Source organism: Hylaeus volcanicus, unplaced genomic scaffold (assembly GCF_026283585.1).
Source record: "Hylaeus volcanicus isolate JK05 unplaced genomic scaffold, UHH_iyHylVolc1.0_haploid 12237, whole genome shotgun sequence".
In the NCBI taxonomy this organism is placed as follows: domain Eukaryota; kingdom Metazoa; phylum Arthropoda; class Insecta; order Hymenoptera; family Colletidae; genus Hylaeus; species Hylaeus volcanicus.
The window spans coordinates 2,410,718-2,431,976 of NW_026533172.1; the positions used below are offsets into that span (position 1 = coordinate 2,410,718).

A 21,259-nucleotide genomic window follows, 5' to 3' on the forward strand; every position below is an offset into this window, starting at 1 on the left:
AAGAAGCAGAGGCATCCCAAAGTCAATTATGGGAGAGTACAGAATCGGATTGTAAATGGTTGGAAGATTCAGAATATTTTCTTAACAAAGAACGTGGTATTTGTTCGGTGAAATCTTTAACGATTCCAATCGTTTTACAAACAACTAAAGTGATATTAGAGAGTTTTTCTAAAATTTCTGAAAATTATAAACAAAATCCTTTAACACTAACAGCTAGTTGTTTTGACAGAAAAGGGGGTGAAGAAGATTGTAAGACGATAGAAAATTGTACATGGTGCCCTTTCACTTCTTTCTTTACTACACCAAATAGTGGAAAGGGACTTTGTGTGCCTGATGACGAGAAACAACAAAAAGAACCTGGTCTTAGTTATTGTTCCCTTGTTAACGCTGGGAATTCAAATTCAAAGAGTCCTTTTAGCTTAGGTTACCCGTATTCGTTGGTTCAGTCATTTTTCAAATCGAGTGACATGTCGGTACAGAAAAAGCTTTTGCCACATGTTTTGTCTTTTGAAACATTGATAAAGGAAGAAGAAGATGAAGAAACGACATTGGTTTCAGATTCGAATGTTACAAAATTTAAAAGAAATTTACCTTTAGATGATCCCAAAGCAGAACCTGATAGTGTGTCGGATATTGAAAGGGTTATTGATTCTCTTTTTGACGTTTAAAATTTTTTTCGCTTATACCATTGATTTTTTGTCGTGACTTATATGGATTGTTTCGAATGTTATTTTTTCAATAAGAAAAATAAAAAATGTGAATTTTTAAAACTATGACGTAATTTTTTTTTAGTAAAAAACAATGTATAAGCGATCCAAATTGTATTCACGGCATAATGAACTGCCAAAAAACAAGGCACGTGTGGAATGGTCCATTTGAATGCAGTCTAAAAACTGTTGATATTGGATCATGAAACCTGGAAAAAAGACTTTAATATTATTAACGTTTTTTTTAATAGTCTGAAACTGTGTAAAGTGCTATGGTATTAGACAACAGTTCAATAGTCGATATTTTATGTGAGTCCATTGCCCCTTGGGATTATTATAGGTATGGTTTTAGAAAATAGAAAAATGTTTCTTTTGTACTTGATTCATTTTAGAGATATTAAAAGTGACAAGAAGACAACCCTTGCTTATGAAGAATATCTTGTGAATAAAAATGTTCCAGATTTTTTTAGTCCACCTTTTAATCCGAAGGATTCTGTAAACACTATCCAATTGACTTCATTTGACACGGACTTGGCTAAGTCTGAGCAATCTGAGGATGATAGCGATATGGTCTTACGAAAAATAATTGACGAAAAAGTTCAAAGTCATGCAAATGATATCGCGCCAGATTGTCATCATCGGGAAGCGTGTGAAGAAGATTCAACAAATCATATTCTTCCACTCGACCAAAACGCCATGGAAAAGAATTCTTCTTCTTTTCCCAAAGAAAATGTCCAAAATGCCGCTAGTGATTTGAAAAAAAAAAATTATATTTTAAAAATTAATTCTCTCCCGTTACAATTTTCATCTTTGAAGGTTTATTGGGTGAAATTTTATGCATTATTTTTACTCGAGTTGAAACAAATTATTCAAGTAGCCAAACAATCGACAACTCTTGAATCAGGAATGTGTAAGCATGTGAGACGTCTTTAGATCGTTCTTGTTAAGTTTTTAAACAACTCGCCTTTATTTTCTTAGCTTAGTACAGAAACGGAACCGCCATTTTTTTTGTTAAGTCTGACGATTCCCGAAAATATTACCAAAGATATTCATTTCAATGATTTATGTTTACTTTCACTTTTTGAAAAAAATGTACAAGAAGAGAAAGAAGAATTGAAAGAAGAAACGGAAAAAGAATTGAAAGAAGAAACGGAAAAAGAAACGGGAAAAGAAACGGAAAAAGAAACGGGAAAAGAAACGGGAAAAGAAACGGGAAAAGAAACGGGAAAAGAAACGGAAAAAGATATTTTTGAAGAGGTAGAAGAATTAATGAAAGGAATCTGTAAAACAGAAGAGAAAAAAGTAATAGAAAACAAAATGTATGATATATCGCAAGAACCACCGACTCATATTTTAGGAATTGTTAAAGGTACGCTTTCTAAAATTTATTTAAATGAGTTGATACACAATCAAAAGATACGGTGACAATTTTTATTTTTTTCACCGTGTTGGGTTTATGAAATTCACTCTTTCTACACTTGTGTGTTCTAGATGTTGGTCATCATGCAATTGTATTAAAAATTTACGTTCCTTCGATTGATCCAAATGATACAATTTTACTTAATCGTTTTAAATTATTAATTAAAGTAATGGTATCATGACAAAATATTTCAAGTGACAATAGACTCATTTTAGAGTATGGAAAAAAAAAAGCAGGATTGGGTTTTAACGCCTCTGATTAGTTTAGTGACCCATATTCGCGAATGTGAGGTACGATACAGGTTTCTGTTAAAGTGAAGATCATGAACGTTTTCTCCACTTGCAGGCATTGTGCAGTTTGGATAAATCACCATTGGTAAAACATTTGCTAAATTGCAATGAGAAAAAAACAGTAAAAGTTAAGGTATTAAGTATGAGTAGCTTAGAGAGTGGGAGTGCGGAAGTTGAGAGTCCTATGACCCAACCGTTACGCAATCTGTTGTCCAGCAAAGATAATAATCTAAGAAAATGTTTAAGTCAATCAACAGTGGAAACGGAGGGCAAAACATCTTGTGAAACGTTTGATATACCTTCAACATTGAAAACAAAATTAGTAGAACATTATAATGAATCGCAATTACAAGCCATTTATGATTGTTTAAAAACAACGGGCATTACACTCGTTCAAGGGCCTCCTGGTAATGGTTTTTTGTTACCTTGTTTTGTTCTAATGAAAAAATGATGCTAGGAACGGGTAAAACGACAACTATTATGGGAATTATCAGTGTACTTTTAAGCGCCTTTTTTAACAATACCAATAGTACAAGGACGCCATCGTTATTACCGAACAAGGCGCATACACCGGAGAGATATGGAACGGAGCGGGAAAGCTCCGACGATTCAATTGATATCCAAGTAAGAAAAAAACAAAAAATGAGAATCATTTTGTTCGTATTGATTGCTGATAGACTTGTGGTCTTTTTGGAAGGAAAACAACGGATACACAAATGAACAAAATAAAAAGGTTACAACCCTGGATTTATAAAGAAGATTTCACTTGTTGGTCAGATCTTCCTACGTTTGCTTCTGAAGATCTAGAGTTGTTTAAGGTGCTCGTGTGCGATAGTCTATTTTTGTAATACATAATTTTTTTGTTGGTATGATTTTTTAATTTTGGAAGGAGCGAAATGCTCATGAGACAGATTTTGTGATGGATTGGACTTCGAGTCTTCACGATAAGCGACCACAAAGGATTTTAGTCTGCGCACCGTCCAATGCAGCTCTTGATGAAATAATGACTCGGTTAATTGCACCATCTTCGGAAGGCGGTGGTATTTTTAATAATGAAGGAGAACGGTATAACCCTACGGTAAAGTGGATCGTAAAGCTTGATATGAGCGTATTGTTAGGAAAAAATTTGTTATTAGGTTCTTCGGGTTGGATCCCATGCCTCTGAAAAATTTACTCATCATTCTTTTGAAGCTTTAGTTGAACAAGCGTTCAGATCACAAATGGGTAGAAAAAGAAAATGTGGAAGAAAAGTAGTTTAATAACTAAAAAAAATGTTTGGTGATAACAATTGTTTGGATATTATTTTGTAGACTTTTCGAACGACAATCATTGAAAATACACAAATTGTATGTGCCACATTATCCATGTCGGGAGCGGCTTCCTTAACACAATGCAATGTTGAATTCGATACGGTGATTGTTGATGAGGCGTCGCAAGGCATTGAATTGTCCACACTTATTCCTTTGAAAATGGGTTGTACGCGTTTAATCCTTGTTGGTGATCCGAAACAGCTTCCTGCTACTGTTTTTTCAAATATTGCTATTAAATATGTAATGATTGAATAAACGATTTCTTTTCCTTTAAAGTGATACGACTTTTTGAATCCATTTTGTGTGTTCCTTTCTATTTATTCAAGAATTATAATCGATCATTATTTCAACGTTTGGAAAGATCAGGGAAAAAAGTCAATATGTTATCAATTCAATACCGAATGCACCCATGTATATCTGCTTTTCCCTCAAAAATGTAAATGCACGTTACTAAAAAAAGTCATAGTGTCAATGCATTGACATTTATTTTTTCAAAAGGTTTTACGATCACCAATTAAAAGATGCTGCTGGAATCGTGGAAAAATTTCAACTTCCTTTTCCTTGGTATAGTATTCCTATTTTTTCTCCTTTTGTGTTTTTTTCCTTGAAATCGAAAGAATCCTTGGTACAATTTTTTTCTTGTGAAAATTGTTTTTTTCTTTTTCAAAATCATGGCATGTTTGTAGAGTAACGAATCTTCTTGGTTTAATCTCAGGGAGGCGTTATTTATCGTTGAATTCATCGAGTTGCTTGATTTGTTGGTAAAAACTCAATTCCCACTACTCTGCGCCTATAAACACACACACACACACACACACACACACACACCTATTTATTTTTTTTTTTAGTTTTTTCATATCTCCAAAGACAAAAAATGGATGAAAAGACTTGCTATTTTAAGTCCATACGCGGAACAGGTTCGAGTGATTAAATCACTTTTGCAACAGAAATCCATGGTAAAATGGTGTTAAAAAAAAAAGTGCAAGAAAATGTCTCAAAGTGTTATTTTGTCTAGTCATTGAATTTTAATATTAACGACATTGATGTGCAAACAATTGATGGATATCAAGGGCGTGAAAAAGATTTCGTTATTTTTTCTGCTGTTCGAGCTCAACCTGTGACTGTAGATCCTAATGGTCACAAAGGTCGCGTTGGTTTCCTTGCTGACGTGCGTCGAATGAACGTTGCTTTGACTCGAGCGCGTTGTAATTTATGGGTTGTTGGTTACGGGGATTATTTAAAAACAAATCTTCAGTGGTCTATTTTTTTAAATCATATTGATAGTAACAATTCTAATATTCCAGTGACTGATCATTTGTATCCTACACCTCATTTTTGCTTTCATTGGCTTTCCGACTATATTAAAAATACGGCTGTATGAAAAAAAAAAAAAAATAGTTTTTTTTAATGTTCTGTTTTCAGGAAGCCAAACAATTATTGGCTCTTCATGCTTCAAATTTTCATGGAGCTTTAAAAAAAAAAGTTCAAACGCTTTTAAAAGAGGGAAAAAAACGTGCTAAATTGTAAGTTTCTCTTGACGTTCTTCATACTATTTCACCTTTTTTCTTGTTTGAAACTTTTTAGAATTGGTATATAAAAGCATCAGTCTTTTTCATGGAAATCCCAACATTCTTTTGACATGCGTATCAAGTCTGTCACGTCTCCTTGAAAAAACAAATGCAACCAACTTTACATTTCATTTCTTTTAGACTGATTTTTCAAAGTGTTAAAAAAAATGGTTCTGTTTCAACGTCTTTCTTTTATAAACGTATCCATTTTGTCAAGTTGAATGTTTTCAAGACGCGTGTAAACAAAAAAAATGCAAGTCTTTTACATAATTTTATAAAAAAAATTGCACCTGTCATAAACTAGTCATAAAAATAAACCATTCACTCTTTTGTTTTCTAAAGCAACATGGGCCAAATCAACTCATGTGAGTTGTATAACTTGTAAAAGAAAAACAAGATGGAAACATAGAATGCTAAAGTCATGTTAAAACAAAAAAAAATGATGCTGTTTTTGATTCAAGTAAAAACTGTGACCACTGCTTACAGAAACTGTTTGTCCTTTAAAGGGTGACATTAAGAGGGTTCAACGTTGAAGTTGAAGAGATTTTTCATCCTTCTCCATTTATTTTTTGTTCAATACATTGAGTAAAGAAAATGTTTTTTTTACACCAAGTGTATCAAAAAACTATCGGTCAACACCATAATGTTGTCTTTTGTCATTCTTCCACTTCAACGCAATATGATGCAAAACAACCTGCGTGTACTGCACAACGTACTAATACGAACAAAAAAAGTGGCTTTTATAACGAATGGTTCGAGACTGTATCGCATCATTTTAAAGATCAATGGACGCACTTTAAGGGGAAGAAGGACTTGCAAGAACAAGCTGATAGAAAGAATAGTATGTTGTATGATACCGTTTTGACGGATTCTCAAAAATTAAAAGGAGCAATGGAAGCGGACGCCAGTACATCCTGTGACACCTCAACGACGTGTGCCACGTTACATCATACCACTTCAACCGATTGTCAAGGTACCGATGGAGATCAGAACCCTCTTCAATATGAACAATATTCTCGAGAATATTTGCAAATGACCAGTCATGATTCTTTTGATGGCTTTCGTTTAGAAGCCGTGAAAAGTGTCTCACCTCTATTTCAATTAAACCATTCGCTTAACTTGGGAACGACATGCAGACCTTCAGGTTATTGTTATCAATTTGGTCCAACATTTTCAAGTGCCGATAGATCCTTTTTTTTAATGTCACGATACGCAACGGATGGGACAATGATGGCTAGGTCACCCACGTTTCACAAATGTTTAAAATTCATATGACTGTAAACAATTGTTTTTATTAGAATTATCAAAAAGCTAGGTGACAAAATGGAAGGAAGAATTTCAGGTTGCTCATCTCTTGATTCCCCACAACGTAATGTTGTGGAAGTCAATTTAGATCGTACACACGATTTCTGGTGTACTTGTTTGAAAGCTGCGTGGCATGGTACTTGTTTTTTCTTTTTTTTTTCTTTCACAATGACGGAATCAAAACAATGATTCAATTATCTTGGTATAGGTACTTGGATATTAAATGGGTCTCTTAGTCGCAGGATTTGTCCTGGACTGCATTGTGGTGGTGAAATCTCATGGATAGTATGTTAGGGTGAAATTCTTGTTACCACTCAGTTATTGTAGGCTGCAACAAGAGGAATCGTTACCTCTATAGGAGCACGTTACCAGTATTTAAATCATATCATTTCAGGAAATTTTGTAAGACAGCCCGATTATCAACTGTATCAAGAAACATTGGGACATTGTCATACCGCGAAAATTCAGTATTGTCAAAAGGCTAGTGGACCGAAAACTTGAGTGTCGTTTGTACCACTTTGTTCATTTTTAGATCTCTAGCCGTTTAACTTTAGGTACTGAGTTGGAAATAGGCGTGAACAAATCGGCTTTAGAAAGTGCCTTAAGTTTTGTAAGTAGAAAGTCAACCTTTTTTATTACTAGGCTATTTTTTTTTCCTTCTTGTATTTTTTTTAAAAGGGTTATGAATATTTGTTCAAACAAGCTAGGGTTCAAGGACTCTGTGATACAACGGGTAAAGTGTCCATGGTGGCTCAAGACGCTTCAGGTAGTGTGCACACTCCTTTTGTTGACTGGTTCAATATTAACATTTTCAGGTTTTGGTGTGAGTGGACTTATCGATTATTGGAAAGGCGATTACCGTTTTGGATTTATGATGCAAATGGTTCCACAGCCTTCTACTCCCAATACAACGGCTTCAGAAGCCATGTGAAGTAAAAAGGATTCTTTCGCGTCAAATCCTGCGGTTATCATTGTTGACTCGACTTTGTTTTTTTTTCATTCGTTTCTAGTAGTATTTTCTCACGTTAAAGCTTAACGTGAGCAAACCAAATTAAAAAAAAAAAAACCATCCTACTCTTAGAGTCTTCAGGACGTTAAATATACTCTTCCCATAGTCAAACATGAGGCTTGGACCATTCGTACACACAGTGAACTGTTTTTTATTTGCTTTGTAATGTTTTGGACCTATATTTAAAAAAATGATGAGTGGCAAACAGAAATATTTTCTTGATCCCATACAGGCTTAATAGTTTCATCATTTCTCCATCAACATTAGAAAACACTTTTGTGTTGATTAAGAGCACGTTGACGTAAGAATGACAAAATGTGCCGTTTTTTTTAAAGATCATGCGTCAAATGCTTAAAATATCCCTTTAGGCTAAAGTATGAACTAGAGCATTGTGTCGGTGCGTTAGCCAGGTATCAGTAGAATTCCTTGCCTGTGTCTTGCTAGACCTATTCGAGTCACAGGTTTGGCGTGGACTCCAAAATGAAATTCTCACCTTTTAAACGTTAGATGACCATTCTATTTATTGAAGGTGTCCTAACACCTTAACGAAACTTGTGTTTTACTCGTGTAAGCTCTCTATGGATCGTTTTCCTTAACATAAGGAGCCTTTATCAAGCGGAATGCACACTACTGGTATTAGGTCGAGAGTGCGCGTGTATTTGAAAAAATTTTATGTCAAAAGATGAAGATATTTTATAATGAATGGAATAAAAAAAACATTAAGAAATGGTTTCTGTAGCATTTTTAAATAGAAAAAAGGTAAAAACTATGAATGGTGATGTTTTTTTTTCTTTTTTTGTAACACGATAATTTTAATACTACTTTACCAGTAAAGGCATTCTCGTTCGTAGAACGATCCAGTCGTGTTGAACTATAAAAAAAAAAATAACCAGTAACAATTTTATAAAATTTCAAAAATTTTCTTTAATTTCATGATAAGGAGCCAATCAGGCTAAAGAAAAAAAAACAAAAAAAGATTATTAAAATAAAGTATTTTGTTACAAAAAAAAAAAACAGTACTTTTTTAAGTTCCTCCCGGTGAAATTCTTTAAGGCAATTAATAGTATCCCGAGTAATTCGGCTGTAAAGTTTACTTGTATGATCAAAATGACGTCCATAAATAATATTACTGTCTCCAATAATTTTAATGGCGACTTCATCTCCTACAATGTTAATGAAACGCATCGTCACTAAATGTTAACCTCCAAACCTTGCTTGGCAGACGTCACAGGTTTTTTATTATGTTCTATACTTCCAATGCGACCAAGAAGAAAATTCTAATAACGACGAAAATGAATATTTTTTTGTAACAGTCGTACGACTTGAATTGGACTACATTTTTATCAGGAATACATAAAGGGGTTCCCATTTTACAAAGACCTTCTTCAACTTTCACGCCAAGTACAATAGGATCTTTTTTATTGAAAATACAATTGGGATAAATAGATAATATACAAGGAAACACGGCTTGATTCAATGTTTCTTTTCTAGAGAGAGAGAGAGAGAAAGACAAAAAAATCAAGACGTTAAAGTGATTTTTGTTCAAAACTCAGCAAACATTCACGCGTTAGTTTTCAAAGGATCAACTGACTTTTTTTGCTCTGTGACTTCAAGAACATATTTTTCAAAGTTATCAAACAAATGATAAATAATATCAGCAGTGAAAATTTTGACTCCAAAAACAGCCGCATCTTTAGTAGCTTCCACGTCCACTTTAACATCAAAAGCTAAAATACAACTATATTCAGGATGGCCTTTTTCACGCATGACAGCCGCTTTTTTCACATCTCGTTTATGTACGGAACCTATAAAAATGAAAAACGACAATGGAACTGCTTCTTGTTAGATACCCCATTGTTACCAATATTAACCGCGAAAACGGGAATTTTGGATGTTTTCAGAAATTGTAATAAAGCTTCTAATGAACCTAACGTTGAAGCCATAACATAAACGCCTACTCCTGTACGATCCACATTGGATAAAATACTCGTCATATCCTTCATGACTTCCTCTTGTAAACGTCCTACAGCGACTTCATCCAAATCTCTCGCAAGTAAAATACATGTTCCAGCTACAGCCTCTTCTAGACCAGGAGCTGAGATTTTGACTCCCATCGCCGCTTGAATTTCTTTATGATGTACATATTCTCCTTTTACGCGGAGTTCCTTTAATGGTTGCGGTGTTAATAAGGCTCGAACTGTTGTAACAATAGGTCCATTCATGCCACATATAACGAGTCGATCATTCACGTATAGCACACCCGAAACAAGAACCACATCAATGGTCATACCTAAACCTAAAGAAGGCAGTGATTTTCAAATGTTTTTTTAACGCATAACACTTTCAGGGTAAAAACCTACTGTACCTTCAATCGCCTTCACTTCTAAAATAGTACATTGAAAAGTATCCTTTAACGAAAGGGATCTTGTCATAACACTTTGCGTTAAATTCACCAACAAATATAACAAATCAGGAATTCCTTCTGCCGTCATAGCTGATGTTGGAACCACTGACACGGTTTTTTTCACATTTTCGATATTCCACCAAAGATCGCAATTCAAACCAGTTTCCGCTAATTGTAACAAAATTCCCGATAGTCTTGAAGAAAATTCTTGTTGAGTACATTCTTTTTGTTTCTTAAGAGTTTTTTGAGCAGGTTCCCAAGGAGTTGCGACCCAGTCATACAAACGATCAATTTTATTCAACGCTATCAAAAATGGACACTTGCGGACCTTTAACATTTCTAATGACTCGCGCGTTTGCGGCTCTAATCCATGATTGATATCAATGACGAGTATAGCAATATCACATAAAGAGGAACCACGATAGCGAAGATTATTAAAAGATTCATGGCCCGGTGTATCAATGATTAATAAACCAGGCACTTGCATATTAAAGTCCGTTCCAACCTATCAAACATTGTTCTTGTTTGTTTGTTTGTTTAACATAGTAGAAGATTTTAAAAAGGAATATAAAAAAAAAAGAAAATTGTCATTCAATAAGACGGGAGTTAAATGACAATGATTAATTTTCTAATTAACATTTTAGCAAATGTTATGATTGATAATTAGAAAACAATGAACAATCTTAGTTTTTATTTTTTAACCTTCATTAATTGATTTTTTCAAAAAGATTTAAAGTAGTATAAAAAAACTTTTTTTTTTTTAAATCGGAATTAAAAAATAACTTACTTTTTTACATGGTTCTAAAAGAGCGTCTCTTGGGAAAAATGTGGCTCCTATTTGCTGTGTGATGCCACCAGCTTCATTCGCTTGCACGTCAGTATGACGAATTTTATCTAACAATTTTGTCTTTCCTGTGTCAACATGACCTAAAATACAACATATAGGAGATCTTAAAAATGGGTTTGAAGATGTTTGGTTGATTGAAGCGGGCGTCGTGGCTTCAGGCGTTAAAGTGACTGTTTTTTCATGAGGAGGTGGAAAAATTGCCTTGACAGCTTTCGGTGTAGCGGTGGATAAAGGAGTCACTATGGACGTCGTTTTGACCGCTTTAAAACTACTAAGCGAAGAGTCTTCCAACACAGGAATCTTTTCTTTGACTAGAGGTTTTTCATCTAAAGTGTCTTCACTTTTATCCCAATCGCTAAGATCATGTAATGTTTTAATAGTGTCGTTGAACGACTCTTGTTGAGACGTGATATTTTCCTGATGCTTCACTGGTTCATAACTGTCTTTCTGTTGGTCATCTTCGAGTGGTGTTTTTGAAACAGGTATTGTCGAGTCCAGTTGGGTGTTGAAATGTTTGTTTTCTGCGGGACTTTTTTTTTTTTTTTTTTTTTTTAAAACAACAGGTGATTTTTTGACTTGTTCGTTTTCATCCATGTTTAACACAAGCGGATTACACTCTTTCAAACGTTCAAGTAAACTTAAGCGTTTTTCTTGTAAAAGTTTTGCTTTTTTTTTCTCCGCCACTGTAACAGGTTTCCCTTCTAATCGTTGCCGCATCTTAGCCTCTTGTCTTGCTTGTCGTTTTCTCTCTTTTTCTTCCAATTCTTGTTTCAATCGAGTCTCTTCTTCTTCAATTTTTCGTTTTTCTTCTTCCTCTTCACGTTGTTTTTCTTCTTCAAGACGTTTCTTTTCAGCTTCAACCAGCAACCGTCTTTTTTGTGCTAAACGTGCTGCTACTGAAAGTGGAGCTCCTTTCACAGTTTCAGTGACCGGCGTCTTTTGATTCAATGTTGTACATGGTTCAGAAACATTTGGAGAAATGCCTTGATCCACTTGACCAGTTGTTTTTTTCTTTTTTAATCTTTTCAATCGATTTTTTTGTGTCTTTGCACTCACGGCTTGTAATGAAATGACTTGTTCATTTTTCATGACCTCTTCTTCATTTGAAACATTCAACGTTTCTGACTTGATGTTGTGATCTATTGAACCATCTTTTGCATCTAGCGAAGGTTTCGTGGTACACGTCTCTTGATTTTTCAATGATGCTTTTGTTAGTGTCGTTTTTTTTAATTGAAGAAGAAGATCATCAATGGAACCATCACTGTCGTTTTCTTCTCGCGTCTTTTGACTCACCACTAAACCTTTACTCATTAGTTTGTTCCCGTTTTTCTGGTGCATACTTTTTCCAACAAAAGGACCCGCAACTTTCGATCCACCAGTAAGACTTGCAGGACTACACGCATCCATGGCATCACAAAAATCTTGCAATTTGCCGATCCTACTCTGCTTTGGTTTCAAATTTTTCTTTTCTTTATTTAAACGATTGAATTGCTGCAATGCTTCCAACTCGCGTGATTGACTACTTGCATCCGAAACACTTTGCAAATGGCAACTTTTGGCAGTGTTTTTTTTTCCTTGAGACATTTTTAGATTCGTTGAAGAATCATCACTGCTTGAATCTTCCGAAACATCACTTCCACTCTTATCACGACTTGTGTCACTGCATAAGTTTGTAAAGGTAAATCTTTGACGTGACTCAAAAGCTGTTTCATCTTTTGAGCTACTTGAAGAACTGTCACTTTGTTCCGAATTTCGTTTAGTTTGCAATTTACGTCGTGCCATGATCACGAAACAAAACTGAAATGCATCAGGTATGTCACATTATCTTTTTAGCTGAAACAACAGCTTGGAGAAGTGTCCAAAAAATTCAACTGGGTGTTATCTAAAATGATACACCCATTTGTTATAAAAAAAATTCAACATTCGATTAGGAATCATTTTTTCATTTATTTCACATGCAGGCTTTTTGTTTTTTAAAAACAAAGCTGGGTTATGAAAGAAACATAGAAAGTCTTTTAGAATCTTGTCTAGAATGGAAGAAGTTTTAAGAGAGCATTCAAAATTTTTTTTACCTTCTTAAGAAGAAATTAGGTAACACTCACTCAAATAGTTAAACGACCACTGTTGTAGTGAAACGCCAAAATTTTTTTTTGTGTTAAAACATAAAGCCACGTTTTGTGTTGATTGAAAGTACTAAGAAAAAAAAAAACAAGAACATTACTCAACATTTCTTTTTTTTATTGGGTTATGATGCAACAAGACACAAATTGTTCTTTAAAAACAAAACAAAAATGTATTGTGTTAGCAAGATCGCCCATCTTAGAGATTATCTGTAAGAATGGCCGTGCAGCGCCGGCTGTGGAAGTTTTATTGGAAATTCCCACACAATCAAATATGATGAAAACTTTAAAAATTTGTTTTGTTTCCCATTTGGGAGAATCCTTAGGACAATTTATATGCCCAACAGATCTTATATGTTTATGTAATTTGGAGTTGGACGTATTGAATACGCAGCATACTGAGATTCTATTAGGATATGGTGGGTACGACAATTTACCACAGGATTCAAACGACACCAAGAAAGGTATCACTCTTGTTATATTTCGAAAAACTTTCTCAATACCTGCAGTCATTGAAATGTGTGAAAAAAATAGCAACATTCAATTTCAATATTTACCCGAGTGGACACAACAATTCTATCAATGGAAAGAAAATCTTCACCAAAAGGGTTTATTGAAAGTATGGGATAAACGTTTTAAAAATGTTCCGATTCCATCTATAGATATTCTCTTTACTGATTTGGTACATCTTCAGGAACGGGCAATTGTCAACTTCTTTGCATGTGTAGTGGAAGCATGCCTTCCTCCTCGTTTCGTCACCTTACCTTCCGTAGGAGAAGTCGCCGCTATGAATATCACTGTTGTCGATCCTTCTATTTCTCAAAGTTTTCGTACAGCTCTACTTACTCGAAATAATTTACGGTATATTTTTTTTTTAAATAAAAAAAAAAGTGATTTTTTTTTTTCTTCGCTCGACGTGTCCCAACACCCGCTACACTGTGCCAACTACATTGTGTTGTACTGTGTGTGTTAGGCTCAGTGTGATGATTTGGGCACCGAAACCTGAATTACTACCGACGATTACTTGTGGTGATATTATTCAAGTCATTCAAGGAGGTTTTTACGTGAGCCAAGATATGAAAATAAGAACTGTTTATTTGAATTGTCGTACTGATCCAGCCTATACGCATCTTTCCCTTTGGCACATTAACAAATATGGCAAATCCTGTGAAGACAATCTTACCGATATAACACTTCAAGTAGCGTCACCTCAATGGGAGAATTCTTCTATTCTTTTTCAGTATTCACACAAGGATAACAAATTTCATCAAAGTCAAGTATCCGACTCTCTTCCTAGTTTTTGGGAAACTGTGGCAACATTAGCTCAATGGGTCAACGAGTCTTTATATGATACTTATTGTTTTAAGAATGAATACACAATGTCGTTATACCAAACATGTGAACCTCTTACTAAAAAGTATTGTGATATACTGGTTTATACACTTTCAAATGTTCATCAAGCACAAGAAATTTTACAAAAACAATCTTTTCAAGTCTCTCAATTGAATGGTACTTCTTTCCATGCTCCACAGAACCGTTTTACGCATTTTCATGTACAACATCCTATGAACTCTCAATATGACCGGGGTTTCAACAAGACGCTTTCCAATTCATCAAATGTCGCTTCTATCTGTTTTCATGTTTATGATGTGAATGGTATAACTTTTTTTAAAAATTCCCATCAACCTGTCCTAGTTCATCTCATCAATCTTTCATTACCTCATAATCTTTACTTGTCGCAACATATTGATAAAGGCGATTGTATTTTACTTAAAAATTTACTTTTCATCAAGCTTCTTCCCAATTCTCAACATAATGGTTTAAATGCATTGGATGTTTATGAATTTGATGCTTCAAGATGCCGATCCGTCAAAATCCCCTTCTTTTCAAAGGAAGTACAGCCTATCACGCTTCACTTAACAACATCTTTTTAGCCTTTTTCTCATTTTTTTAGAGATAAAATTGGTACGCATCGTTTCAAAAACCAAAGTCCTTTTTAAATCCCCAGTGTTATTTTTAATTAAATAGTTTTTTGAAAAGATCCAGTGTGATGCTTTTCACCTATCAGCAGGGGTCATTCTACCACCCTTTTCAATAACACAACGTTACAAGACCAATTTACTTGAGCCTTTCGTCAGTACAACTATTTTAACCAGAGTCTATTTTTGATAGTTAACATTACTAAAAAAAACGTTCCACGCTCTACATTTTTTGAAAAATGTCTGTACTAGATGTCAATAAAACCAAAAGTTTTTTGTTAAACTAATGGCTACCTCAACTTATGAAATGTCCTTTATTGTATTTTGAATTCATGTTCCCATACAATAATTCACGTTGATTATGCTTGTTTGAATGGATGCTATAGAAATGAACGAAAAAACGTCGTTGAATTTTTTCCTTTTTTTTAATACGGCACAAAAAACCTTATAGTACCGTTATTAAAGTATTCTGTCCATTTCCACGCCAATTTCAGTGACGCGCGTCACTAGAGCTGCGTGGTATTAACAAGGTGGTAAGGAAAAAGCACATGTGATGCCACATATCCTCTATTCAACGATGAGGAGATATTATTCAAAATAATTTTTTTTTACTTTTAAAATCTAAGGAGTTAATGATTTACGAATTTTTATTGCTTTCATTTTTTTTACTACCCGTTTTCATGGGGAACCCGTTACCAACCCGTCGCTTACTTGAAGAAACATCTTTACTTGATCTTGATATTTTTTCAAATGTTGCTTCAAAAGTTCCTGTAAAAATGTATTTTGTATTGTTGGAATACTAAAAAAAAGAAAACTGTTTCAAAAATCGTGTGCAAATAAGACAGAAAAACTATTATGCGTCATGCCATAAACTACTTGTGATTTTGTTTAGAGTGTAACAAAATTTATGAATATGATGCAAAATAACCCTTTAATTAAAACAGTGGACGATTCCAGTGCTATTACCGTTTTTCTTCCCAGTAACGACGCGGTGGAAATGTATAATTTTCCAAATGTATGTCAAATAAAACAAGTTGTAAATTCTAAAGTGTTTAAAAACCTACTTTGCAGAATGGTGCCAATTTACCTTCCGATATAGCTTTCGCTATTTTTTCAAATCATATTCTCCTTTCAAATATTAAGGTAATTGTTCTTTAACCTTTATCACGACATCACGTCATGTTTATTCTAGCTCGATTCCATTCAAGCGATGCAACTACTAACTGTAGGGAAAACTCTTGTACAAATTGAGCAAGATCCTTTCACGCTTGAAACAAGAATAGCGATTGGACACGATACTTGTTATCAATCTGCGATAATTGAAAATATAAATGCACCCATTTTCACGTCAAATGGCATTGTTTATATTATCTCAACTATATTAATGCCAACACCGGTTATTGATTATGTTAAATTTCATCGTTTGACTAGTTGTTCATGATTTGGGAAACGGTTTCGAGTGAATAAAAAAACATTTTTTTTTTTTTTAATACAATACATTATGCAACGTTTTAAAACAAAATCATGTCTTCACATATTTTTAAATACTCTTCTAAATTCTTTTAATTTTGAAACAAGTGATATGACTTTTTCTAGTCGTACCTTGTTTTTTGTTTGAACAGTTGATGTTTTTCATTCAAGACTTTTAAAAATTGACATCTATTTGTGTACTGAGATCATTGAATTTTATTAAACTTGTTTTTTTTTTCATTACATGGTTTTGAATGTGTATTGAAAAATGCAAGTGTGTTTTGAATCATTGACATGTTATCTTGAGTGCTGTAATTTTTTTTTTTTATTGCTTGCGTCGATAGACGTTTTTCCTTGTAGATTTATTTTACTGTGACAAGTCATGCGTTCAGACAACATGCAAAAGCACTAGCGGTTTTTCCCGGCATAAGATTGCTGACAAGAAAACTGTATGAGACGCTTGCGGCGGTCAAATCAGCAGAACAACGTGCGTTAAATTTTTCTTAGAATAATAAACTTGTATAATATAAAATTATGAGAAAACCGTTGAATTGGGACTCATTTTTTATTAAATGGGGATGCTATTCGCGTCAATGTGATACACATGAAAATCAAGATACGTGGTTAGCTTGTCATTATATAACAAATACAAAGAGTTCACACGAGTTGAATACAAACGCGACAGTATGTTGTGGTGGAGTACGACTTGATAACGTTTGTTCTTTTCCATTATTGGCTCCTGAAACGGGTTCCTTATCGAATTTGAATGTAATAGAATTGTCTTGTGAAGACAATACGTCAATAAGGAGAAAAACAAAAACATGTACGTTGAGTTGAAGTGAACACGACGCATTTATAGAAAGTGGATCAATGGATGATGCCTTATTGTTTTTCCTAGATCTGCATAAAGATGGTAATTCAACGGGCTGTGGGACTTCGCTTTGTAGTATTCACTTTACCAATAATGCAAGCCTTCAATGCCCTTGGATATTGGCTGTGTTTGATGGGCATGGTCGAGGAGGTTATGTGGCTGCTAAAATTGCTTCCCAGGTAAAGCGCCCAAAATACACAAAACATTCATTGAAATGCAATCATCAATCACGCCAATCATAACCTGCTTTCTTTAGAGTCTAAAGCGAACATTAGGACAACTGATTTTCTCCAATGTACAACCTATGTTTTGGCATGAAACTTTTCCCAATGCATTTATTGTTTTACAACACATACAAAGCATTCTTTCTAAAAGTATTTATCAAGCGCATTTAAATATTTTAGAAAGGTGAGAGTCTATTCGTTTTATCACTCTTAACACACTTTTATTGCAGCCATCAACCGAATGGTTTTGATTTTGGAACGACTGCTGCTCTTACAGTTCTTCTAGTAGGTTAACATTTTTTTTTTAAAGTATTACGTGAAGCTGTATGTTTCGAATGCCTTCGTGTAGGGTCGTTATCTTCTCACAGCGACTTGTGGTGATTCTTCTTCCCTTTTTATTGTCAACTCAACCTCAAAGTTATTAAAAAAATCTATTTTAATTAATATACGATTGTATGGATTTCTTTTTTTTTATTTTTTACAAATTGCTGTAACGCCTATTTGTAGAACAGTAGATCACTCTTGTCGTAATCCTAATGAACAAAAAAGAATTAAATCTTTAAAAAAAGGTATGATTGTAAAAGAGAGTCAAGGTGGGCTACGTTTAATTCCTTCAACTTTAACACTGGATCAAGCTAAAAAACAGGGTCTAGCTATTAATATGTAAAAAAAGATTTAATTTTGTATGCATTTATTTTTGTTGGTCATTCTTCAGGACAAGAGCATTAGGGCACTCTATTTTATCCTCTTCTGGCCTAAGTTGTGAACCATGTTTTACTTTGTTTGATATTGTTGATATTTACAATTTTTTAAAAACTAGAGCGTCCTATAATTATTACTTATTTCAAGCGCAAGATTTTGATGTGACGTGCGACATGAAATTTCAACAAAAGACGCACACGGATTCTTTTCACGACTCTTCTTTACATAAAAGTCCCAATGAAGATTATGAAGTTGTTGTTATGATAGAAAACAATGATCGAGTCAATAGGGTACAAATACAGGTTCATTTAAATATTTTTAAAAAAAATCCGTGTGATACATTTTATTAGATTCCTACACACAAAACAACAGAACGTTCTTGTCCTTTTCATTACCAGCTACTGGTGGAAACAACGTATCAGAATAGTCACAATCCCGCGAATACGAGCATTCCTTGGTGTAGTTTATCTGAGTTTATGGAAAACAGTGTATTCTACAATGTCGTTATGTCAGGTGATCATTGGTTTAGTCAATTCAAAAAAATAAAATAATACAAAGAAAAATCATTTTTAATAGATGGTATTTCGGACGTTATGTCAGCCAGGCGAATTAGTCACAGTATTCTTCAAAAGCATTCTATGAAATGGGGACCTCAAAAAATTGCAAAAACTTTATCAGCTGAAGCTCTTCATATGTATGTGAATCCTTTTTACTATTGAAATGCTTTAAAAACTTGCTTTTGTTTTATGTAGAAGAAAAAAACATCGCATGCGTCATGACAATTGTACCGCTATCGTTGCTAATTTGTGTCCTCATTTTTCTCAGATTTCAATTTCTCCACACGATAACGAACTGAGTGTCTCCAACCATGAAGAGAATCATAAAACTGACCGCACGTTGAATTAATATTATGTCTAGGAGTTGTAGGGTCTTCAGCACGTCGCTCAGATGGTTCCACAATGCTAATATATTCCTGGTACCACACTGAAGATTTTTCTATTACATGAAAAGAAGTTGGTTTGCTACACTTGATCAAAGTCTATCTACCAATAGCTATTTGACGTAAACGATAACGTAGCACTGATTTCTTTAATGGTTTCTCCTTTATATCAGTTGAACACCAATTCAATTTGTCCTGGCCTTTATCAACCTTTTTTTTAAAGAAAAAGGAAGAAATAAAACATAGTCGAACAGTTGTTAGTATGCTTTCCAAACCTACGCGTTTTCTAGCGCTACTCCCCTCAACCGTTGGTTTTAAAGTATTCTTGTGACTGTCGTTAAAACGTGTGGATCCAATAGTCTTTGTGTATCGATCTTTAAGAAGAAAAAAATACAAACATAACATTATCGTAGTTTAAAAAGAATTACCCGATAATTTCAATAGTTCCAATGTCTCACAAGACGTTGTTAGTAAAGATTTGTTAAAATGACTAGGAGCCTGTTTGTCAGAATCCGTTTTGGTTTTTGGGAAATCCTGAATTTTTGTTTCGGAATCAATACTTTGTTTATTGGAAATTTTATTTCTATTTTCAACATCAACTATTTGGAGTTGCATTGGAGTATTCTTTTCAGTTAAGCATTTAGCGCGAGCAGCCAACAAGTCTTTTTTTGAAATAATTTTCAAAGGACGAGGTATCAATTCCTTTGGTTTGGACTCACTCATATACCGCATCATACTCACAAAGCCTTCTGGGAATTTTGTTTCCGTTAATGTTTGAGCCTTTTTCTTCTTTTTACGTGAAACATTTTTCGATTCAGTACTTGGTATAAAACATGAACGCCTTGTTAAAACAACCAAAAAATCTTACCTAGACGGTTCATCCATTTTGGAGACCAAACCAAACAGGACGCTGTACATTGACTTGTGATCAAAAAAAAAAAAAAAAAACTTGTAGAATTGAATGAATTATTTGAAACTAGCAATAAACACTACCGTTAATCGAGAATAACGACAATCCTCCGATACACCATCTTCGCTTAAATAATCATTCCATTTTTTTTTATCGAAATTTGAAATCGTAAATTTGGATTGATCCTGCATTTTAGTTTCAATGTCAAACTATGGTATTCATTTTTATTAGCATACATACATACATACACGCAATCGCTCTTACAAGTATTTTTGCATGTACTCTAGTCACAGGATTCAAAAAACAATCAAGAAACTAATTAAATTATTATTTTTTAAAGTTACTATCCTATTTCCAACTTTTACGGAAACAAAAAATCCTTATTGTTTTTCTACCTTTGCACAATGTTATTCATGTTTCTTTTTTTTTTGCGTTTGTTATTCCAGTTTTGCGTGTCTTAGTTGTTTAACGCATTTCGTCGCCTGGCGACATGAGTGTCTCTTATAAACAGTGTACTATTACGAACGGGAGTTGATCGACATTTCGCCATAGAAAAAGACGCTTTATAAAATTGGGCTTGAGTGTTTTATTACGACAAGCATTGACAAGAAGAAGGTTAAGTTGAAGTTCATTGGCTTCGTGTGAGAATTTAAGAAATGTTTTGTTCATTTTAAACAACAAATCAAATGACGTGAAACGTTACATTTTCACACTCTTGAACAAATGTGTATTTTTAATAGAATACGACATGTTGAAATTTTTTTTAATTGGGTACAAACCTTGGAACGAAATTTATTTTAAAAACATCACTTTAAGTTCCCATTTTTATAAGACTAGCGATGCCCAAATGGCATAAAAAGAATACGTGTAGTTCACGGGAAACTTACTTGAGGGCAAGGGAAGGTCACTTTAATGTTATGCCAAACACACCATCAACCTAGGAAAACACTACGGTTTGGTTGTAATGACAAGAAATACAATTTGAGTCGAGTTGAAAATTGTCTACCAAACGAAACCAGAACCAATCCGAAATGAATGGTCTTAGTGCACCACGGCTACACTAAATGTACGCCTAGTCTATTTTCAGAGAACACTAAGAAAAAGTTTAGTCTATTTTCAGAGAACACTAAGAAAAAGTTTAGTCTATTTTCAGAGAACACTAAGAAAAAGTTTAGTCTATTTT

The 21,259-nt window shown here is 34.0% G+C and overlaps 7 protein-coding genes and 1 long non-coding RNA gene across 17 annotated transcripts; 5 read left to right on the forward strand and 3 right to left on the reverse strand.

Moving 5' to 3' along the window:
• Nucleotides 1-908: 908 nt before the first annotated feature.
• On the forward strand, nucleotides 909-5,557 carry LOC128883967 (uncharacterized). Of its 2 annotated transcripts, XR_008459181.1 has the most exons (19): nucleotides 909-1,047; nucleotides 1,100-1,625; nucleotides 1,686-2,076; nucleotides 2,199-2,293; nucleotides 2,343-2,417; nucleotides 2,473-2,824; nucleotides 2,875-3,041; nucleotides 3,095-3,235; nucleotides 3,307-3,495; nucleotides 3,554-3,667; nucleotides 3,728-3,967; nucleotides 4,054-4,163; nucleotides 4,226-4,352; nucleotides 4,414-4,488; nucleotides 4,576-4,683; nucleotides 4,743-5,102; nucleotides 5,150-5,250; nucleotides 5,312-5,377; nucleotides 5,437-5,557. XR_008459181.1 is itself a non-coding variant. In XM_054136878.1 (18 exons), the coding sequence occupies exons 1-18, from the start codon at nucleotides 980-982 to the stop codon at nucleotides 5,322-5,324; spliced, it is 3,252 nt and encodes a 1,083-aa protein (XP_053992853.1). In that variant the 5' UTR covers nucleotides 909-979; the 3' UTR covers nucleotides 5,325-5,557. The 2 variants fall into 2 exon arrangements, 1 of the variants encoding a protein (XP_053992853.1); XM_054136878.1 differs by having other exon boundaries at nucleotides 5,312-5,557.
• On the reverse strand, nucleotides 1,862-2,858 carry LOC128883973 (uncharacterized). Its single transcript, XR_008459185.1, has 3 exons — nucleotides 2,717-2,858; nucleotides 2,054-2,646; nucleotides 1,862-1,987 (listed from the first exon to the last, which is right to left on the reverse strand). It is a non-coding gene; the product is annotated as an uncharacterized LOC128883973 (long non-coding RNA).
• A 140-nt stretch (nucleotides 5,558-5,697) lies between the features above and the next one.
• Nucleotides 5,698-7,990, forward strand: LOC128883972 (uncharacterized). 3 transcript variants are annotated; one of them, XR_008459184.1, is made up of 8 exons: nucleotides 5,698-6,533; nucleotides 6,594-6,736; nucleotides 6,809-6,885; nucleotides 6,928-7,080; nucleotides 7,133-7,210; nucleotides 7,279-7,366; nucleotides 7,416-7,637; nucleotides 7,691-7,813. XR_008459184.1 is itself a non-coding variant. In XM_054136892.1 (7 exons), the coding sequence occupies exons 1-7, from the start codon at nucleotides 5,890-5,892 to the stop codon at nucleotides 7,529-7,531; spliced, it is 1,299 nt and encodes a 432-aa protein (XP_053992867.1). In that variant the 5' UTR covers nucleotides 5,698-5,889; the 3' UTR covers nucleotides 7,532-7,990. The 3 variants fall into 3 exon arrangements, 1 of the variants encoding a protein (XP_053992867.1); XR_008459183.1 differs by having other exon boundaries at nucleotides 7,682-7,778; XM_054136892.1 differs by having other exon boundaries at nucleotides 7,416-7,990.
• Nucleotides 7,991-8,420: 430 nt separating this feature from the next.
• Nucleotides 8,421-12,667, reverse strand: LOC128883966 (uncharacterized). Its single transcript, XM_054136877.1, has 8 exons — nucleotides 10,801-12,667; nucleotides 9,975-10,518; nucleotides 9,471-9,905; nucleotides 9,201-9,414; nucleotides 8,946-9,096; nucleotides 8,820-8,886; nucleotides 8,630-8,772; nucleotides 8,421-8,561 (listed from the first exon to the last, which is right to left on the reverse strand). The coding sequence occupies exons 1-8, from the start codon at nucleotides 12,640-12,642 to the stop codon at nucleotides 8,511-8,513; spliced, it is 3,447 nt and encodes a 1,148-aa protein (XP_053992852.1). The 5' UTR covers nucleotides 12,643-12,667; the 3' UTR covers nucleotides 8,421-8,510.
• Nucleotides 12,401-15,281, forward strand: LOC128883971 (uncharacterized). Of its 6 annotated transcripts, none has more exons than XM_054136891.1 (5): nucleotides 12,401-12,538; nucleotides 12,591-12,671; nucleotides 12,822-13,599; nucleotides 13,675-13,841; nucleotides 13,954-15,281. In XM_054136891.1, exons 3-5 carry the CDS (start codon nucleotides 13,108-13,110, stop codon nucleotides 14,912-14,914), a joined length of 1,620 nt encoding a protein of 539 aa, XP_053992866.1. In that variant the 5' UTR covers nucleotides 12,401-12,538; nucleotides 12,591-12,671; nucleotides 12,822-13,107; the 3' UTR covers nucleotides 14,915-15,281. The 6 variants fall into 6 exon arrangements, with proteins under 6 accessions (XP_053992866.1, XP_053992865.1, XP_053992860.1 ...); XM_054136890.1 differs by having other exon boundaries at nucleotides 12,822-13,444; nucleotides 13,490-13,841; XM_054136885.1 differs by having other exon boundaries at nucleotides 12,822-13,841.
• Nucleotides 15,282-15,585: 304 nt separating this feature from the next.
• LOC128884300 (uncharacterized) lies at nucleotides 15,586-16,499 on the forward strand. 2 transcript variants are annotated; one of them, XM_054137596.1, is made up of 4 exons: nucleotides 15,586-15,737; nucleotides 15,852-15,974; nucleotides 16,031-16,102; nucleotides 16,152-16,499. In XM_054137596.1, exons 2-4 carry the CDS (start codon nucleotides 15,867-15,869, stop codon nucleotides 16,398-16,400), a joined length of 429 nt encoding a protein of 142 aa, XP_053993571.1. In that variant the 5' UTR covers nucleotides 15,586-15,737; nucleotides 15,852-15,866; the 3' UTR covers nucleotides 16,401-16,499. The 2 variants fall into 2 exon arrangements, with proteins under 2 accessions (XP_053993571.1, XP_053993570.1); XM_054137595.1 differs by having other exon boundaries at nucleotides 15,586-15,729.
• A 177-nt stretch (nucleotides 16,500-16,676) lies between these two features.
• Nucleotides 16,677-20,048, forward strand: LOC128883666 (uncharacterized). The gene is made up of 10 exons (XM_054136262.1): nucleotides 16,677-17,252; nucleotides 17,328-17,479; nucleotides 17,557-17,708; nucleotides 17,755-17,809; nucleotides 17,874-17,977; nucleotides 18,032-18,187; nucleotides 18,240-18,516; nucleotides 18,577-18,739; nucleotides 18,803-18,920; nucleotides 18,979-20,048. Exons 1-10 carry the CDS (start codon nucleotides 16,964-16,966, stop codon nucleotides 19,130-19,132), a joined length of 1,620 nt encoding a protein of 539 aa, XP_053992237.1. The 5' UTR covers nucleotides 16,677-16,963; the 3' UTR covers nucleotides 19,133-20,048.
• Nucleotides 19,266-19,901, reverse strand: LOC128884449 (uncharacterized). The gene is made up of 2 exons (XM_054137878.1): nucleotides 19,595-19,901; nucleotides 19,266-19,540 (listed from the first exon to the last, which is right to left on the reverse strand). The coding sequence occupies exons 1-2, from the start codon at nucleotides 19,899-19,901 to the stop codon at nucleotides 19,266-19,268; spliced, it is 582 nt and encodes a 193-aa protein (XP_053993853.1).
• Nucleotides 20,049-21,259: the final 1,211 nt, after the last annotated feature.

Coding starts and splice junctions, on each gene's coding strand:
- LOC128883967 (XM_054136878.1), top strand. CDS start 980: ATGGTATTAGACAACAGTTCAATAGTCGATATTTTATGTGAGTCCATT. Junction 1,048..1,099: donor GCCCCTTGGGATTATTATAG/GTATGGTTTTAG, acceptor GATTCATTTTAG/AGATATTAAAAGTGACAAGA. Junction 4,489..4,575: donor TCGAGTTGCTTGATTTGTTG/GTAAAAACTCAA, acceptor TTTTTTTTTTAG/TTTTTTCATATCTCCAAAGA.
- LOC128883972 (XM_054136892.1), top strand. CDS start 5,890: ATGTTTTTTTTACACCAAGTGTATCAAAAAACTATCGGTCAACACCAT. Junction 6,886..6,927: donor GTGGTGAAATCTCATGGATA/GTATGTTAGGGT, acceptor CAGTTATTGTAG/GCTGCAACAAGAGGAATCGT. Junction 7,367..7,415: donor GGTGGCTCAAGACGCTTCAG/GTAGTGTGCACA, acceptor TAACATTTTCAG/GTTTTGGTGTGAGTGGACTT.
- LOC128883966 (XM_054136877.1), bottom strand. CDS start 12,642: ATGGCACGACGTAAATTGCAAACTAAACGAAATTCGGAACAAAGTGAC. Junction 10,519..10,800: donor TTTTAGAACCATGTAAAAAA/GTAAGTTATTTT, acceptor AATGTTTGATAG/GTTGGAACGGACTTTAATAT. Junction 8,887..8,945: donor TATGTATTCCTGATAAAAAT/GTAGTCCAATTC, acceptor CGTCGTTATTAG/AATTTTCTTCTTGGTCGCAT.
- LOC128883971 (XM_054136885.1), top strand. CDS start 13,108: ATGATGCAACAAGACACAAATTGTTCTTTAAAAACAAAACAAAAATGT. Junction 13,842..13,953: donor CTTACTCGAAATAATTTACG/GTATATTTTTTT, acceptor TGTGTGTGTTAG/GCTCAGTGTGATGATTTGGG.
- LOC128884300 (XM_054137595.1), top strand. CDS start 15,592: ATGATTTACGAATTTTTATTGCTTTCATTTTTTTTACTACCCGTTTTC. Junction 15,730..15,851: donor ATGTTGCTTCAAAAGTTCCT/GTAAAAATGTAT, acceptor GATTTTGTTTAG/AGTGTAACAAAATTTATGAA. Junction 16,103..16,151: donor TTCTCCTTTCAAATATTAAG/GTAATTGTTCTT, acceptor TGTTTATTCTAG/CTCGATTCCATTCAAGCGAT.
- LOC128883666 (XM_054136262.1), top strand. CDS start 16,964: ATGAGAAAACCGTTGAATTGGGACTCATTTTTTATTAAATGGGGATGC. Junction 17,253..17,327: donor AAGGAGAAAAACAAAAACAT/GTACGTTGAGTT, acceptor TGTTTTTCCTAG/ATCTGCATAAAGATGGTAAT. Junction 18,921..18,978: donor TCAGCTGAAGCTCTTCATAT/GTATGTGAATCC, acceptor TGTTTTATGTAG/AAGAAAAAAACATCGCATGC.
- LOC128884449 (XM_054137878.1), bottom strand. CDS start 19,901: ATGATGCGGTATATGAGTGAGTCCAAACCAAAGGAATTGATACCTCGT. Junction 19,541..19,594: donor GGAACTATTGAAATTATCGG/GTAATTCTTTTT, acceptor TTCTTCTTAAAG/ATCGATACACAAAGACTATT.